We start from the raw sequence: 19616 nt of genomic DNA on the forward strand, positions 1-19616 counted from the left end.
GCTTTCTTAAAATGTGTACATCTTTTATTGGAGGATAATTGCTTTACCATGTTGTGGTGGTTTCTGCCATACGTCAACAATAATCAGTCACAATTTTACATATATATATATATATATATATATATATATATATATATATATATATATCTCCCTTCCATCTTGAGTCTTACTCCCCCTGCCCCTAACCAAGCACAGGTTTAATTACTAGGTGATGCTGCCACCTGTCTGTCACTTAAATGAGAACACTGGAGACATAAGACTGGGAAAGGGGAGCAGGTTATCCACAGAGAACTTGTGAAAGTGCTCCATTTGGCTTTATTTGTTCATTCAAACCACAAGGCAGGCTGACAATAATTGGAAATTACGTGATATAGTTTGTTTTTCTAACTGGCTTTCTCTCCATGAGGGATTGTGATTGCTTTCTGCCCTGTTACATGTGAGAATCTCCTCCCCCTTTTGAATCATTCCATTTCTGCCAAGTTCTCCGCCCCAGCTGTAGTCAGGAACCAAGTTCTGTTGTATAAACACAGAGAGAACTTAACTTCTAATCAGAAGAGAACTGAACTTGCAAAGTTCCCTCCAAGACATAACCCAAGCCTCTCCTAGACAGTACCAGGTAAGGGACCGCTTCTTTGGGTGTATGTGTCTGTGTGTGTCTGTCTACCACAGGGCAGTAAAGTATAGATAGAGCCCTGAACATGAAATCTGAAGCCCCAATTTCAAATTCTAGCAATGCTCCTTACAGACCTGGGGCAAGTCTCTTCTTTGACACTTCATTTCCTTTGTTGCAAAGTGAGGATGGTGAAACTGAGAGACAGGGATCAGAGGGAATACATGGTATGCCCAGCACTATGACTGGTATACAGGTGATTGATTTAATGTTAGATATTTGAATGTGGTAGGGTGTGGGAGGAGGGTGCCGAGGGGAATAAAAAAGACCTAGAAGTTAAAACATTGAGAAGAAAGCTCCATTATGTGAAAATTTGTTCAAATCACTTAAGGTGAATGCCTTTTATTAACAGCCTATTTTTTAAATATCTAACTTGGTAGGGATTGGCTTCAGTATTTTCTGGGAGTTAGAAGACACCTCAACACTTATTAAGCCCTTATTCTGTATCAGACACAGCACTGGGAAATTGATTAAATAGATTATCTCACTAATCTTTATGAAAGCATAATGAGTAGTTTTACTCACTGTACACAGTGAAAATTATTACTATGCCCACCAAGTCTGGAGACATAAATGATGGTCGAGATCACTCACCTGGTACAAAGTGGAGCCAAACCTGGCTCTGTAATACTGGCATCCTCTATAATGCACTAAAAATGTTGCCTCGTAAAATAAATAGCTTTTTCAATCCAAATGCTGTGAAATCAAAGTTCTGTCGTAAGAACTCATGAAGGCACTCTGAACAAGTCATATGAGGTTAAGGTTCATTTTAGCTGAATTACCTCTTTAAAGATTCTGTCTTAAATATAGTCACATGTTGAGGCACTGAGTATTAGGACTTGAACACATAAATTTTGATGGGGCACAATTCAGCTTATATTAAATAGTTAATTTCCTCATTATTTCTCTTTCTGTTGTCTTGGCTTTAGCCACTTATTAAAGGGTTGTATGGAATGCCCTTGAGTATTTTAAGGACAATCCTGTGGTCATGTAAACACCTGTGTATAAAATTAGCAACTGAGTCTGGTATTCTTGCTCCAATGAGTTCACGCATGTGAAGAGAGGTATGTGTTGGAAAAAAATGGAAGGAAGAGCAGGATTTAACTATCTCTGCTACTAAATTTGCCTGGCAACTTTGCAGAAATCCCTATCCATCTTGGAATCTATTATTTTTCTCCAAAGGGTGAGAGTCAAACATCTGGGTCAGTTGACATCTTTGGGTCTTTCTTGGCTTAAGTGTTCTGATAAAACAAAAGACAGTGCTGTTTAAAAAAGAAGGGGGAAAAAAAAGAAAGGCAGTGCTGTTGAGGCAGTACAAGTGCGGACTGGAAAATAATTTCTAGACACAGAGTATTGCACACAGACACGAGTTTATTAAGAATAAAGATAAAAGTGGGCACTGTGAGCACAGCAGGCCGACAACTCCTAACGGACTAGGGAGAGTCAACAGTTTCTGTGGGTTATTAGCCAGTTTTTATGCCTCAAAACAACAACAATAAAAATTCATGCTGGAAGGTTGGTATTAGATGATTGGTTAGGGCACTGTAAAATGAGCACTGGGGTGGGTATTTTTGCCTAATATAAGTCAAGAAGCCTACTGGTGATGATCAGGGGGCGGGGGGGGGGGTGGTGCTTTGGCAGCGTTACAAAGGGGCTCAGTCGGCTTTGGAGATGACCTTGGTTCTGGGCTCCACTTCTGTGACCTTGATACACAGCTTCACACCTGTGGCCTGGGGACAGAACTCAACATTCCCTGCTCTTCTTATCAGTAAGACACACCTTCGGCCCCTTAACGCTCTGCTCATGTCTAACTAGCTGCCTATCCAGCTCTCAGGTTATGAGGATACAGGTCATTGGGAAAGAGATGGAGACCATCTCTGGCTTCTTTCTGCTGGACAGGGGCTTCATGGGGTCCTGGGTCCCAATGACTGCTCTCTGTCAAGGTCTACCTGCTGAGGGAGATGAGAGTCCATGGAATGAGAAGGCAACTGTTTCCAGTGTAGTCCATGTGCCAACCAGCTGATATCCTTGTAGCATCATCTGGAGATTTATTTGTATTCTAGAAGAAAACAAACTTAACAAGAAGATCAGGGATACATGTCCCAAAGATTACATGTCCCAAGGGATCTAGAAGAGGGGATAGTAAGGAGCACCAGGACAAGACATTGGTCTGTGATGTTAGTGTTTCTCTAGGTATGAGATGATGCAAGAATTGGGGTTCATGAGCATATTTTTTTGAAAATATCTATCTGAAGGCCTATCCTGTCAGTTTTTCCCAGAGTATAGAATGCCTTATTTTTAATTTCTACCCTGAACTTTCAGAGGTGAACTAATCCGCAGCTCCAATGGCTTCTGATTTAATCTTTGTAGAGGCAGATGGCAAGTGCCAGTTTCCAGTCAGCAGGGCCCTTCATGGCTATAAATTTGATCATTGGTTTGGGGGCTTTTTAAGATCATTTCATCCCACAGTGATAGAAATGCTCATTCCCAGGTCTAGTGAAAAATCTTCACTTAATATGCTATTGGTGGACTTGATCGTGAAAATAGTAAAAGTTCTGGCCAATACCTGCCTTACTAGTAGTCTCTTATAGTTTAGGAAAACATTCCCTCTTGTTGATTCTTCCCATATCTAGAATTACATTGTTATAATCATTGATCTCATATGGAACTATATATCATTTTATTAGAGACTCGGTCACACATTTGGTAATGTAAGAGATAACAGTTTTGTGTAAGAGACAGCAATTTTCTGAAACAGACAGTATAGCAAACAATATAGATAGTAGTAATAGTAAGTTTACAAGTAAAAATTTAAGAACTTTTATGAGATGCAGTCCAGTATATCCCAGGTTGCCTGATGTAGCATGTTAAATGACTGCAGCCTGGTGTTAATCTCCTGGTTGTAGATCATGGAGCATCTGATCTTTATCCAAAGATTGACTGTAAAGTTAGTCTTCAGAAGCAAACTTAGAGCATCTTACTATTAATTCAGTTAAATCTTGTAGTAGAATAACATCTTGTAGCAAAGGACTAACTGGAAAGTGAGTCTTAGTAAATACAGACCTTAATTAACAAAACTAGTATTTACCATTTACTGAAACATAATTTTTTGAAATTACCCCCATTTTTATTAAACACAGCCAAGACTAATTTGTTTTTAAAATAAATTTGGTCCATTGACTATAGATGCCATAGGCCTGTCATCAGATTTTACTACAGTGGATTATTTTCTCTTTTGGAGGTCCCCAAAATATTTTGAGATTTCTGTACGTTCAAGACACAGTCTTTTTATTTACCTAGTAAGGCTGTTCAGAACCCAAGTGTCTCCAATTTCTGGAGGGACAAGGCGGAGAGAAAGGAAAAATGTTTTAATTTTACCCAAAAGTATAAATGACCAAATTATTTTGAACCATTAGTAGCTTGAGGAGAACAGCTTCTTTATATCTGAAAACAAGGATTAGAAGCCAAGTAGTATGTCAGACAAAAGGTCATGAAATTTATATTTATTTATTTGATCCTATGTAATTAATTTCTGTTCTTCTGTCAATTGCCTGATGATTGAGGATGATAGTGACAGTGATAGTTTTAAGAAGTTTGTGAAGCCTTTATTCAGACTTGCATGATTTGTTCAGTGAAGTGGGTGCCTTGATCACTGGAGATTATAAACCATATACCTAAGTGGAAGACACATTTTAAACATTTTTTTTCTCCATTGTGAGAACATCAACCTTGCAGCCAGGAAAGGCTTTACCCCATTAAATGAAAAAATGAGGTTTATCAAGGAGCCAGGAAAAGTCAAGCGGCCATTTTGGATTTCCCATGACTCTGACTATTTGACTTACAGTCATTGTTTATCCATTTTAAATTCCCTGATTTAGGAGTAGATGAGGGGTTAATTTTTGTCGAAGCAGAATGAGCTTTGCCTGTGTGCCACAACATTCATAGATCATTGTGAAATAATATTTATTTTATCACAGTAACAATGTTTTAAAAAATAAATCACTTAAAGGCAAAGAAATTCACAAGGTCCATTATCAAAAGCAGCATTCCAAGAAAAGTTTGTTCTTTTAACAAGGAGAGAAAGTCAAATTCCAGTTTGGTACCAGCTTATATTCACTGTGAAACAAAAGTTATTCATTTAGCTAAAGTAATAATAAAAGATTTCAAAGGCAATTCAAAGTCTTAAGAAACTTGTACCATGCACAAAACTCTCTTCTTGGGGTCCATATCTCACAAATCTTCTTTTCACTATTTTCATCACTTTATTTGCCTATTCAGAGACCCTATACATCAAAACGTATAAGTTTGCCACCTATAAATCTAACTTATTTCCTTTCCTTTAATAATGTAATTCCATTCCTTATACCTTTTTTTAAAAATTAAAAACACATCCTACTTTCCTTCAGCAACCATGAACTGTCATTTATAACAGCATTCTGTAGATTGCAAAACATAAATCACCCAAAGCTCTTATCTTATTTGCATTTTCTTAAAAGTTTTTTCACAGTGTGTTCTTAAGATGTTGTTGTTGTTCAGTTGCCCAGTCATGTCTGACTCTTTGCAACCCCATCGCTTGCAGCACACCAGGCCTCCCTATCCTTCACCATCTCCTGGAGTTTGCCCAAGTTCATGTTCACTGAATCGGTGATGCTGTTCTTAAGATATGCCTATGTTAATTAGGTTAATAAATATTAATACCAGTTAATAGTGAACTTTCCCCCAGTTCATGTGAACCATTTCTCTTTTATTTAGAGCTGTTAGATTTATAAGTGCTTACTTTTCCTTAGTCCAATTGAATTAGAGCTCATTTACAAATTAACCTTAGCAATATTACCCAAAGACAGAGACACCCACTGAGATATACATACATATCCAAACAGACACAGATCTTACAGTTTTCTGCTTACGATTTAAAATGTCTCTTTGCCTCTTTTTTCCTTGGCTTGAAGCTCTACTAATTAACATAAGGCTGACATCTCAGGCAGAGTGGGCTTTGTATCTCAAGGACATGGTAAGAGTTAACTTCAGAATTTTTCCTAGGCATATTTTTGCTTCTCTCAAGACTGGAGCTCCAAAAAGAAACATGTTTCAACAAGCCAGTTTTGTCTAATTGCATGTGCAAAAAGAACAAATCTTGAAATTTCAAAAAGATTTCATTTTAACCAGTTTTATCCAGAATCTAAAGAATATCACAGCCATCTTGTGTCAAAAATGTCATCCTCCTTTTTGTAGTCATAATTTCAGAGCTAAAATATAGAACAAACAGTGCTCAAATTGGTTCTGATGACAGGAGCAAACTGACTGATAATATCGTCCTAGTAGGGATTGTTCCTTCGGGGAGATGGGGTTTTTGTTCAGTCAGAAGAATCTGAAGGAGTAAGGGAACCTGAAGGAATGGGGGAAATTTCTTCCCTCCCCCCTGCCACCTCCTGCAAGAGATAGGAGAAGTTAGAGGGGGATTCCTTACAATTTTTTGGAGTTTTTTTTTTTTTTTTTTTCCTTTTCAGGTTTATGATTATGGGAGAAAGTCATGGGTTAGGACATCTAATGGAGGGAGAACCATAGGAAGACAGGGGATAAAGTGACAACAGAAAGGTACATGTAGCATGAGCCCCTTAGATCCAAATTCTGACTGAGTGCCATAGGGAACAGCAAAAGAGATCATGTAATTTACTGTGCCATTACGAGGCCATTTTTCTTGGTTCCCCAATATGTAAGTTGGCATTAGGTAATTGGGTAGGGCAGTATAGGGTGAGCACTAGGGTACACAGTTTTGGTTAATATGGGTCAGGAATCCTGATGGTGATGATGCGGGGGTGGGGGGGGGGCGGGGGGCTTTGGCAACATTACAAAGGGGCTCAGTTAGCCTCTGAGGTGATCTGTTGCTTCTCGCACCTGTGGTCTGGGGACAGGACTCAGCAAGTATTGTTGACTGACAGACACCAAAAAGGAAGGGGACATACTTTAGTTCACATGGCCCAAGGATCCACACTGACAAACTCTACAAGATGAAACTTTCATATATCTATCCTCTTGTTGACTTAAAAAATATTCACAACCTAAAAGTTGAGTGTTACATTTTCTCTGGTGGAGAATTTTAGCACTTTAGCCCACGAGACAGCATCTCAAGTGACCCTGAGAGAACTGCTCCTGGAATCAGTCTTAAATTTTCCCACCGAATAAAACATACCTGTTGACTTTTAGGTTGTGAATATTTTTTATGTTGACAGTTATGGTGACTGCAAAGAAGGGACCCTGACCAAATTCTTCTTCTCCACCTGAACCCAGTGAGTATCCAGAGCCCTGGTAGCATCAGAGGCCCCTTGTGCCCACTCACCTTCCTGAGGAGTCCAGACAAATTTGAATGAGTGCCTCCTGGTTCTAGGATCTCCTGTTTATTGGTTGATGATCCTAAGTTTTATTTGGTGGGAGAAGAGGTTATCCTTGAAACTTGGTTTCAAGAAGAGGTACCTGGATTGCTCAGTCTAGACATTGAGTGGGTTATCCTCAGTCAAAAGACTGGGAAGATTTTACTCAGTTTAGGTGCTTAGTGGGTTATCTTTGATGTAACATGCACTGGGAAGATTTTGTTTGGGAAGGTTATCCTCAGTGTAAAAGGTACTGGGAAGGCTCAATTTGGATACTGAGTGGTTGGCTATCCTCAGTTAGAGAATGGAGAAAGACTTAGCTTAAACACTGAGTAAAGTGAGATAGAGTTATCAGGGGGAAGATGGACCTGTCATTTTTCCTTTTATTGGCTACCTTAATAGAGTGTTTTGAAATAAAACTGAAATCTTATGAGAGCTTCTGAGCTCCAAAGAAGGGACTCTCTCCTCCTGGCTGGCAATGACTTTCTCAGGGAACTGAGAAGCCTGCAGAAGTGGTAGAGGAGAGACCTCATACAGCCCAGCCTATCCCTATAGGGAAACGCAGTCATGTAATTAACAAACTGCTCAACCAAGGATGCACATAAGAATTGGCCGTTCTGTGACCTGAGCACCTGTGGAAGTCTTACACTCCAGTGGGAGACTGGAGACACGTAAGATGGGGCTGAAACAACCCTGGGGCAAAATCAGAGAAGTTACACTCCCAAGCAGCACACGCTGGCCCAGCACACAATCATTACCAGCAATTTTATCTCAACAAACGGACTTCAATATGGAAAATAATCAAATCATCAAATCATCAAAATAAAAGAAAAGGAACAACAGATTGCCAGCCTCCAGCTAACACCTCAACTGGGTAAATGTACATACAAAAATTATAAGTATTTACTTAAGTGGAAATTGAAGGAAATCTCAGCCTAAAAATTGAGGAGGCTCTTTCATTGCTTACACAGTTAAGTTACATTAAGGTTAAAAGCTAGCTTAGTGAAAATATCTTTTCAGACTTTAAACAAAGGCCTTCAGGGGAAATTTGGCTTTTGAGATATAAATATTCTACCTGTTCTTCCTAGGACACTCTGTGCTGCTGTGTTTTGTTTGCTCATGTTTTTAAAAACTTGGCCTGTTAGGTAGTTGGAATAGTAAAAAGGAGTCCAAAATGGTGGTGGCTAAAAGACAAAGAAGGGGAAAAACCCACAAAAATGGAACAAAAGAAAATCTGAGGACAGGCGTGAGAACCTCAGGTGAAACAAACAGCCCTCCTGGCTAGCCCAACTTACATAGGGCAGGCTCAGAGGGAGGAGAAAAAACATAAAAAGAGGAGCCAAAATTGAGCCTCTCTTCTTTGGCATCTGCCTGTCCTCATGCCTCAAGGTTGCATTTTCCTTTGCTTGCCAAATAAAACTGAGCTTTAACTGAGCCGTAGCACTGGTCTGCTATTTCAAATCTTTGCTGTGGTGAGATGGAACCTAAGAAATTACACACTCCCCCGACATGACCTTTGCTATTTTTGTGGTTTCTCTGGTGGCTCAGACAGTAAAGAATCTACCTGCAATGCAGGAGACCAGGTTCAGTCCCTGGGTGGGAAAGGTCCCCTGGAGAAGGAAATGGCTACCCCCTCCAGTATTCTTGCCTTGGGAATTCCATGGACAGAGAAGCCTGATGGGCTATAGTCCATGGAATTGCAAAGAATTGGACATGACTGATTAAGAAACACAATACAGTACTGTTTTTGAGAGTAAATTCTCCAAATTTGGGCTTCCCTGATAGCTCAGTTGCTAAAGAATCCACCTGCAATGCAGGAGACCCCATTCAATTCCTTGTTGGGAAGATCCCCTGGAAAAGGGATAGGCTATCCACTCCAGTATTCTTGGGCTTCCCTTGTGGCTCAGCTGATAAAGAATCTGCCTGCAGTGCAGGAGAGCTGGGTTCAATCCCTAGGTTGGGAAGATCCCCTGGAGAAGTGAAAGGCTACCCACTCCAGTGTTCTGGCCTCTAGAATTCCATGGACTGTATAGTCCATAGGGTTTCAAAGAGTCGGACACAACTGAGCAACTTTCACTTTCTCCAAATTTAGGTTACATCGTTCCCCACTCTCTTATGGGGAAGGCCCTTGCATATTTATGATTTGAATCACTATTAATATACCAGCTGAGCCACAAGGGAACCCCAAATAAGGAAAGAAGTAGGGAAGAAGTAGGGGAACTAGACAACAAGTGAAATTGAAAGTCACTGAGTCGTGTCCAACTCTTTGTGACCCCATGGACCCATGGAATTCTCCAGGCCAGAATACTGGAGTGGGTAGCCTTTCCCTTCTCCAAGGGATTGTTCCAATCCATGGATCGAACCCAGGATTGTTCCAATGTCCTGCATTGCAAACAGATTCACAGATTTGGGCTTTCCTACTATCTCAGTTTGTAAGGAATCTTCCTGCAATGCAGGAGACCTCAGTTAGATTCCTGGATCAGGAAGATCCCCTGGAGAATGAACTGGCAACCCACTCCAGTATTCTGGCCTGGAGAATCACACGGACAGAGGAGCCTGCTTGGCTACAGTCCATGGGGTTGCAAGAGTTGGACACAACTGAGCGACTAAACTACCACCATTGATTTACATTTTATTGATACGATGAAACTTTAAAATAAATGTTACTGAGATAAGAGCTTTGAGGTAAACTCTTTTCTATTTTAGAAAAATCTATTTAAAATAATCTTTCCAGATAACTTAAAATTCTAAAGTTGGGCTAATTTAAGTTAAATGTAAAAGTTTATTGAATAACTAGATAATTTCACTAATGATATACTGAGATATAAATTACTAAATAGAAAAGCTAAAAGTACTTAAGATTATTAATGAAAATGCTTGATGTCACCCCAAAAAGTTTTCTATAAGAAAACAAGTGCTTTTAGAAATTATCACTGCTGTTTATGCTCACCAATCTATAGAATGCCAATGTAAAAAGCAGTTCATAATTACTTACTTCTTACCTTTTACTAAGAGTAAACTCCAGGAGTTAATGAGGGACAGGGAGGCCTGGCATGCTGCAATTCATGGGGTCACAGAGTCAGACACGACTGAGTGACTGAACTGAACTGAAGATTTTAAGAGTTGAAGTTTCTAATTTAAATATGTAGTTAAAGCTATTAGAAATAATACAGTAACATTTTAGTATACAGTAGGAAATAAAATGTGTGTTTTCAGTAAAGGAGGTTTAAGGAATAACATTGCATTTTATTGAGAAAAAAGAAGGAATGAGCTTGTTGATTTTATTTGGATAAAAAATGAGACTAGGTGCAGAATGTGATGAGAGACTATGAAAAGGAACCCTGAGGAGGAAAAAGTTTTATGCATAGTCAAGGTTCACTAAATTTAGATTGACGTTAACTAAATGGATTTGGCTAAGTAAGCTAATACGAAACTGGAATTTGATTTCTCTTTTACTTTGGTTAAGTAAATAAGCATTGTTTCAGTGACCTATGATCCTGTTGTGTTTTAAATCTTTGTTAATTTTTCTAAAAAACTTCTCAAATATCATAATCTAACTAAAGCTCTTTTAGATTTCTGCTGACTTTGGGATGCTTTGAAGAAAAACCTCTGAGACATCTCAGAGAGGAATGTTAAACCAAGTTTATTTGGCTTTCAGATTTGGCAAGTGATTGAAGGTGAACTTTACCTTGCTTCCTTTAACTAACAATAATCTTCTGATGTTCAATCTGTCTATCCTTTGTTGCAAAACTTTAACCTGGTTCCTCCTCTCACTTCTTCAGAGCAATTCTCTCAGAGTCACTTGAGATGCTGTCTCCTGGTATTGAAGTCCTAAAAATTCCAACTGAATAACACATAACTCTCAACTTTTAGTTTGTGATTATTTTTTAAGTCAATACTCTTCTCTGCAGGCATTAGTAGGGTTCGGAGGGCAGCACCAAAATTAACTGGGGTTAGGTTACTACAAGTCTAAACAGATTGAAAATAGAGTCAAAATATTGAAAATAAAGTTTTATTGATTTCTTTCATGGGTCTATCATCTAACAGTATTATCTTGTTGCTGTAACTGAGGGGGAGAGGGCTTAATTATTTGTAGGGATAAACTGCTTAAACCTCAAAACTATTTGTGAAGTGGGTTTCTGCTCATAGAACAGAAGTTCTTGCTTAAGCTAATTTCCACCATCAAACTTCAAAAAGCATCCTAGTAAATGAGCATTCTATTCCCATGTCAGAAGCATTTGTTGGATCTGGAGTGGCAAAAAATTTTTATTTCGTAGGTCAAATGATGGCTTGGTAATAGGTACCTGAATGCTGCCCTGGGGAAGACCCTGAGGCCAGATCCCTGTGTAGTAGGGAGTGCTGTGATATTGGTCTCCTCTGTCTGAGTGTGGTGGTGCATATTTGTCAATATTCTTATAATACCAACTGGCAGAAATGCAAACTCAGACAGGAAAAATTGTTGATCCATAGAATTCAGGACAGGATATTAACAAGAGAAGGGTAGAGGTGCAGATATGCCTCAGGAGCAATAGTTATGAACCAGAGACTTGCATGCCTCTAAGATCCTCTCTACCCCTTGTTTCCATGTCTCTGAAAATTTTCAAGTTTTCCTCTCTTATGCAGAGCAGTTATCTCCACTTTATAGGAATTACAGCCACTGACAGTTTCCAAAGTGTATATTTCATGGCTTCCACTAAGGCTTTGGTAACACACACACACACACACACAGAGTTTTATATATATATATATATATCATGATATATATATCATGGGAAATGATGTACCAAACAAATTTGGATGTGGTGGGATCATCTAAAACTATGATAGTTTTCATAAGAACCACATATTTGAGTTCAGTAGGAAGAGATGTTTCCAGAGCAGGGATAGCATGACATACAGGACTTTGAAAATACTGTTTCTACCAAAAAAAGGGTGGCCACATGGCCTCCATCCCTGGGGGTTAAAAGAAAAGGAGAAGACCCTCAGGAATATGTGCCTACCTCATCTAGTAGCTATAGCCCCTCCTCATAATTTTTGCCTTGTGATTCTTCACTTGGGAAAAGAAATTCCCAACTAAGTCAGTTTAGCTGTGCCTTCAAATTTCAGTGAGCTGTTAGTTGTGCCTTCCAAATTCCAGTGGACTGAAACAAAGCTATTACTCTAGTAAGTAGCCAGCAATGTGCCTTCATTTTGGGGAAGGAATTTCTGCTCCAATGACCAACATATTAGTCATCTCTTCTCAAGGCAGGTAGTGACCTGAGAATTCTGTCTGTTTCCTGAGGACTGCTCCACTATGCAAAGGCTGATGAAGTTTCGGGTCCTCTGGGGCATCCACATGTCCTGCCCTGGCTTCCACCATATCCCTCAGCACCTGCGCTGCCAATATTTATCAGGAGGTGGAGCCCTAAGATTGAATGACTACGACAGACCTGAGGAATTTAACTTTGCAAGTGATGTACTGGACCACTGGACTCAAATGGAGAAGGTAAGGAGGCCTCTGTGTTGGGTGCAAAAACAGGATTCACCTCCTTCTCCCAAAGGAAGAGGGGCACAGAACTAAAAGGGCTTCTGACTAAGCTTACAAGTTTCATGGGAAAAGCTTGTTTTGGGGTTAAGTTCTCAGCCTGGACACTTCCTCTATTCTCTAAGCCCCAGTGGCTTTATCTGTGAAATGGGGATAATCTCATTTAAGAAACAAGATAGTAGGTGAAAGTATCTGGTACTCAGTCAGGTAATCATGACCAAGTGTCAAATTCTAATCACAGGTCAGCAAGTTGATGTTGGTCTGAATTCTCATCTTCAACTAATGAGACTGTGAGTCTAACTAGAATTCATCTCATAAAATGTGGGCTTGGCTTTAGGTTACACCCAGAGGGAGGGTGTAACTTTGATTGTGCACATGAACATCTGACACATGTAACTAAATCATGTCATCTATCTTCCTATGAGGATGGCAGGTATAGCTGGAGTCCTCCCTATCAACTACCTACTTAAACGTGGCTTTAGGGTATATCCAGAGAAACCCATCCCAGTGGTCTCTGCAAAAAAATGCATTCTTGGTTTCTCTTTTCCCAAGAGAGGCACAGTGGTGACACTAGGAGTTGGGTAGACAATGGGGGGTGTTTCAGCTACAAAGTTCCAGCTGGCATTTTCCACATTGTGAAAGCCCACTCAACACTGTAGTTGTTCAGAAGAAAGAATTCACCTGATATGGAGTCAAGGAGTTGATGTATTTTTAATTTACCATGAGCATACATTCATACTGAAAGCTTAAGGCTGCGAAGGTTAAGGCTACTGTGAGTGATGCCGGGATCTGTGATTTCCAGAGGAGAGGATTTTGATCCGGGGCTGGAGATGAGGCTTGATCACTCAGAACTTTCTGTGTAGCAAAGTTTTATTAAAGTATAAAAGAGATAGAGGAAGCTTCTGGCATCGACATCAGAAGGGGGCAGAAAAGATACCCCCTTGCTAGTTTTTAGCAAGGCATTATATACCTGTTAGCAAGCTGCTAATCTGATAAAAGAAATGCCTCAAGACTGAGTTACAGTTACTGAGAGTTACTGAGAGAGTTAAGGCCCCTCTCCCATAACATGCATTTTGAGATAGAATGACAAAAGAGGAGTGATCTCCAGCCATAAAACAATTGACATGAATCTTGAAGAAAGGCAGATTTCCAAGCAAATATATAGTTTCATTAACATAGCTTAAACAAACTGTTTGCATAAGAAAAATGCACTGGTTTGCTGAGCCATTAGCAGCTCAAGTTTACCTTCAGACAGAACCAAATGTCCTCATGACAACACAGGATTAGAAGAGAAAAAAAAGTCTGCCACTTGCAATTTATTTCCTCCTGTTGCTTGGAGAGCTCTGGCCTTCCTACCTGACTGTTAACCCTCTCAATATGTTAGTATTCAGAACTTATATGCCTTTTATGGGGACTTTTATCCTACCTCCATCTTTTTCCTTTTTCTGAATTTCCAAAAAACTCCAAGGAAAATAGAGCCCTCACTTTTGGAGAGCCCTTTTTGTTTATGTGCCTTGGCAAGCACTTTGTGCTTATTATTCTGATAAGATGGACACTTTAATCATCCCCATTTTTGAGAGAAGGAAACTGAAGTTACAATCGTTCAAAAATCTACAGAATTTGCTTATCTAATAAGTGGAGGAGCAGGATTTGGGTTCAGGCTGTTTGATTCTATAAGTTAATCTTTAACCTGGCCTCACGAGATGATGATGTCAAAACATCTGCTTTCAGACTACAAACTGACTTTCATCACTGCCCAAATCAAAAATCTGGTTAAGATCTTTTGAATCACATGATGGGCTGGAAATGTCATAGTTTTTATTCTGCATTTATCTTCATAGTTCACACATCAACCCATGGAGATTAATTATCACCATGTAAATATTTGCCTAGGAAATGCCACATCTTTGTTGGGTTTTATATTGTCAACTAGAAAAATACACACACCTAAAAGTTTTAGGTTTTATTTGGTGGGAATTTTAGGACTCGAGTCCAGGAGACAGTATCTCAGGTGACCCTGAAAGAGTTTACTTCAAGGAGGCAGGGGAGGAGCCAGGGTCTATACAAGACATATGCATATGTCTGAATAAATTTGCAAAAGTTTGAATATGAAAAAATTAATGTTAATTAAGAAAAAACTAAGTCTCTCACATAAAGAGATTTAGCAATCTTCTATGTGTCCAGCCTTGCTGAAATCACTTCTTTCATACGCATCTAACTCTCTGGGGCCAATCCTGTTTTCTTTATTGTTAACATACAAATTTCTTGTTTACCACAAGAGATGGTGAATGTGGCAGATGGCTGCCTCTCACATCCCCCAGCTCCTTGGCACTTACCAGGAAGTTAATATCTGATGGCTTCCAAATAGATGGCTTTGTTTCACTGTGGCTCATAAATTTGCATTTGGATAAGGCTTGTTTACTAGAAGACCACAGAGAAGGAAATATTTCATTTTACACTCCCTCCCTGTGGTCAGAAGTTAAACCTTATTGGGAGACATTTCATGACCATTGTTTCTTTTTGTCCCATGGTGCTTGGATGCTCATCTCAGATCAGGTGAAAGTTCTTTATTGATATGTCACTTCAGGTGTTAATTTCCAGAGTAGGCCCATTGATGGATAATAAATGGATCTGGATCTTCTATCTTCTAGCCTAATAGGATCCAGGAGATATTTCCCTTGTTGCTTCTTCTTCTCATACCTAAAATCATACTATTACAATTATTCTAAGTTATAAATGTGATCTATTTCTTCAAGATATTTATCTGTCTTTAATTTGTCCAGGGGTCTGATTATACATCAAGTAACACAAGAGACAACAACCTTATAAAATAAACAAATTACAAGCAATACAGCTAATAATGTTTAAGTTACCAGTAGAGACTTAAGCCATGAGCTTCCAGAACTGAAATGTTGCTGCTGAGCCATAAAAGACACCGGGATTCTTGGCCTCCAAAGGAGAGTAATTCAATCCGGGGCCAGTGACGAGGCTTGATCACTCAAATCTTTGTGTAATAAAGTTTTATTAAAGTATAAGAGATAGAGAAAGCTTCTGGCATAGACATCAGAAGGGGGCAGAAAGTGTGCCCCCCCTGCTAGTCTTTAGCCAGATGTTATATAGCTACTAGCAGTCTGCTAAGTAGAGAAAGGAAATGTCTCGAACCTCAAAGACTGGCACCAGGTCCCTCACCCACAACATGCTTTTTGAGATAACATTGGCACAAGATGAGTTGTCCTGGGTCAAAAAATGATTGACATGAATCTTGAAGAAAGGCAGGTTTCTAAGTAAAGACATAGTCTCATTAACATAGCTTAAGAGATTATTTGCATGAGTAAAACATACACATTTGCTTGAGTCTTAGGTGGAACCAACTTGAAGAAAGACAGAGTATAGGGTAAACACATAGTTCATTAACATAGCTTAAGAAAAACGTTTCCATAAGAAAAACACATTGGTTAGCTAAAGGTTTGAGAAAACTTTTAGGTTAACTTTGAGAAAAGTTAAGTTCAGGTGGAACCAGGTGTCATCAAGACAACACAGAATTTTAAAAGAAAGCTCCTTTTAAATTTGTATAGAGAAGGGAAAAAAAATCTGACACTTGTAGTTTGTTTCCTCCTGCCGCTTAAGAGAGAGATAAAAAATATCTGACACTTGCAGCCTATTTCTTCTATTTGGGACCTCTAGACTTCCTGCCTGTTACCCTCTCCGAACCAAATCATCTTTCTAAAAGATCACCAAATCTAGGAAGTGGATCATCTAAAGCAGAAATCTGATTTTTCATATGAGTCATTAAATGCGTAACATTAGACAGTTATGGTATATAAACACAACATTTAGTTTGAATTATAGCACAGTTGCCCCCTTTAGATGCTGTAAGGATATCAAGGGCCATATGATTTTGCGATTCAGCTTTTCATATCATAGAGACCTCAGAATTCGCTTGGTTGCTATCATTTAAGGCCTTTTGAGTGAATTTTGTTAAAGCTTTAATGTGAGAAATAATATTTTCCAATCTTACTGAAGGCCCCAAAATAGCTGCTAAGCTATCATATCAGTGAAGTACAGATCTCTTGGTCCATCAGACTCATATTGATGGTAAATTTGCTGGAGTCAGATCTAAGTTTGTTTGTACAAAAGTAGCCTTGAGCCCAAGGGAATCCTAAAGCCCACTTTCCTAGCCATCTCAGCAGAAGCCAAGGCCATAGACTGGACCCACAAAGTCATTGAGTCCCATTAGGTGCCAGCTAGTAGATTTCTGGTCATCTGACCCAATCTGTTCCATACTAACCACAGTCTTTATGAGAAATGGTATATTGGCAGTTTTCATAAGACACTTAGCCTAATTTTTTAGTGTTATTAGGTTGATTATCTTTGATGTAATTTAATTGTTACCAGCATGGTGGGGGTGGGGGTGGGGGTGGGGGGCTTAGGCTTAGATAACCATAGCCTGGTATTAGCCAGATAAATCCATCCCATAACTGAGGAAACATTCTTGCTAATAGTCTGGAGTTTACTTTTTTTTCCTTTAAAACAGGAATTTAGCCTGTTGTTCCATTAGAGTAACCTTAAGGGAAAATTCATATTTATGGTCAGGTTTAGAATAAATATATTTGATTGACCAGGTAGGTGGGTCCCATCTAGTGACATCAGTACTAGCCCAGACTGAACTATAATTCCTTTCTTCTAAAATACATAAACTTTCTAAGAACCTTTAAGCCAGAGCCTTGGAGGGGATAAACCCACAAAGGTAAACTAGAGGTACTGCTGCTGCTAAGTCGTTTCAGTCATGTCTGACTCTGTGCGACCTCATAGACGGTAGCCCATCAGACTCCTCCGTCCATGGGAGTTTCCAGGCAAGAGTACTGGAGTGGGTTGCCATTTCCTTCTCCAACCAGAGGTACTGGATGCAGGTAATTGACCACAAACCTAACAATTTGACTGATTTCTAAAATTTGCATAAGATCTTGCCCATGATAGAAAAACATTTGATTCATGTGCAAGAGTCTAAGACACCAAGAAGAAAATGTTATGAACAATCCTATGGGTTTAGGTCTAGTATCTTAGGTCAGACTTCTGATGGTGTCTTCTCATCTTGGTGTTGGTGTTTTCTTATTATCAGAGCATTGCTTTAACGTGAGTTTGAGAACAGCAGAGAACTGCTCCAGCCGGGTGTAGGAGCCGCTTTTAATTGGAAATATGAATCCAAGAGGCAATTCCCTTCAGTTTTGCTACACATGAACTTGTTAAAAGTACCTGATAAGGGCCCTTCCATCTAGCTTGGAGGGAGTCCTTTAAGTGATGCATTTTTCTATATACCTAAAATCCTTGTTTCTCAAGAGGCAGGTCACATGGTCTGGTATTCCCATCCCCTTCAGAATTTTCCACAGTTTATTGTGATCCACACAGTCGAAGGCTTTGGCGTAGTCAATAAAACAGAAATAGATGTTTTTCTGGAACTCTCTTGCTTTTTCAATGATACAGCGCATGTTGGCAATTTGATCTCTGGTTCCTCTGCCTTTTCTAAAACCAGCTTGAACATCTGGAAATTCACAGTTCATGTACTGCTGAAGCCTGGCTAGGAGAATTTTGAGCATTATTTCACTAACATGTGAGCTGAGTGCAACTGTGCGGTAGTTTGAACATTCTTTGGGATTGCCTTTCTTAGGGATTGGAATGAAAACGGATATTTTCCAGTCCTGTGGCCACTGCTGAGTTTTCCAAATTTGCTGGCATATTGAGTGCGGCACTTTCACAGCATCATCTTTCAGGATTTGAAATAGCTCAACTGGAATTCCATCACATCCACTAGCTTTGTTTGTAGTGATGCTTTCTAAGGCCCACTTGACTTCACATTCCAGGATGTCTGACTCTAGGTGAGTGATCACACCATTGTGATTATCTGGATCATGAAGATCTTTTTTGTGCAGTTCTTCTGTGTATTCTTGCCACTACTTAATATCTTCTGCTTCTGTCACGTCCATACAATTTCTGTCCTTTAACGAGCCCATCTTTTCATGAAATGTTCCCTTGGTATCTCTAATTTTCTTGAGGAGATCTCTAGTCTTTCCCATTCTGTTGTTTTCCTCTATTTCTTTGCACTGATCACTGAGGAAGGCTTTCTTATCTCTCCTGGCTACTCGTTGGAACCCTGCATTCAAATGGGAATATCTTTCCTTTTCTCCTTTGCTTTTCGCTTCTCTTTTTTTCACAGCTATTTGTAAGGCCTCCTCAGACAACCATTTTGCCTTTTTGCATTTCTTTTCCATGGGGATGGTCTTGATCCCTGTCTCCTGTACAATGTCACAAACCTCCGTCCATAGTTCATCAGGCTCTCTGTCTATCAGATCTAGTCCCTTATATCTATTTTTCATTTCCACTGTATAGTCATAAGGGATTTGATTTAGATCATACCTGAATGGTCTAGTGGTTTTCCCTACTTTCTTCAGTTTAAGTCTGAATTTGGCAATAAGAAGTTCATGATCTGAGCCACAGTCAGCTCCCGGTCTTGTTTTTGCTGACTATATAGAGCTTCTCCATTTTTGGCTGCAAACAATATAATCAATCTGATTTTGGTATTGACCATCTGGTGATGTCCATGTGTAGAGTCTTCTCTTGTGTTGTTGGAAGAGGGCGTTTGCTATGACCAGTGTGTTCTCTTGGCAAAACTCTATTAGCCTTTGCCCTGCTTCATTCCGTACCCCAAGGTCAGGAAGCAACAGTTAGAACTGGACATGGAACAACAGACTGGTTCCAAAAAGGAAAAGAAGTACACCAAGGCTGTATATTGTCACCCTACTTATTTAACTTATATGCAGAGTACATCATGGGAAGCACTGGGCTGGAAGAAGCACAAGCTGGAATCAAGGTTGCCGGGAGAAATATCAATAACCTCAGATATGCAGATGACATCACCCTTATGGCAGAAAGTGAAGAAGAACTAAAAAGCCTCTTGATGAACGTGAAAGGGGAGAGTGGAAAAAGTTGGCTTAAAGCTTAACATACAGAAAACTAAGACCATGGCATCTGGTCCCATCACCTCATGGGAAATAGATGG

At 39.5% G+C, this 19616-nt stretch overlaps 1 protein-coding gene across 3 annotated transcripts in view; it reads left to right on the forward strand.

Moving 5' to 3' along the window:
- The first annotated feature begins 461 nt into the window (after window positions 1-461).
- ACSM1 (acyl-CoA synthetase medium chain family member 1) overlaps window positions 462-19616 on the forward strand; it is a 72618-nt gene continuing 53463 nt past the window's right edge. Inside the window, exons 1-2 of one of the 3 annotated variants that reach the window (XM_065924445.1) lie at window positions 462-616; window positions 12320-12523. In XM_065924445.1, the coding sequence (XP_065780517.1) occupies window positions 12332-12523 (192 nt within the window). In that variant the 5' untranslated portion in view covers window positions 462-616; window positions 12320-12331. Of the gene's footprint in view, window positions 617-12282; window positions 12524-19616 lie in introns of all 3 variants that reach the window. The other 2 variants (XM_065924446.1, XM_065924447.1) reach the window with 2 other exon arrangements.

The sequence above is a fragment of the Muntiacus reevesi genome, chromosome 2, assembly GCF_963930625.1.
Source record: "Muntiacus reevesi chromosome 2, mMunRee1.1, whole genome shotgun sequence".
NCBI classification, from domain to species: Eukaryota; Metazoa; Chordata; class Mammalia; order Artiodactyla; family Cervidae; genus Muntiacus; species Muntiacus reevesi.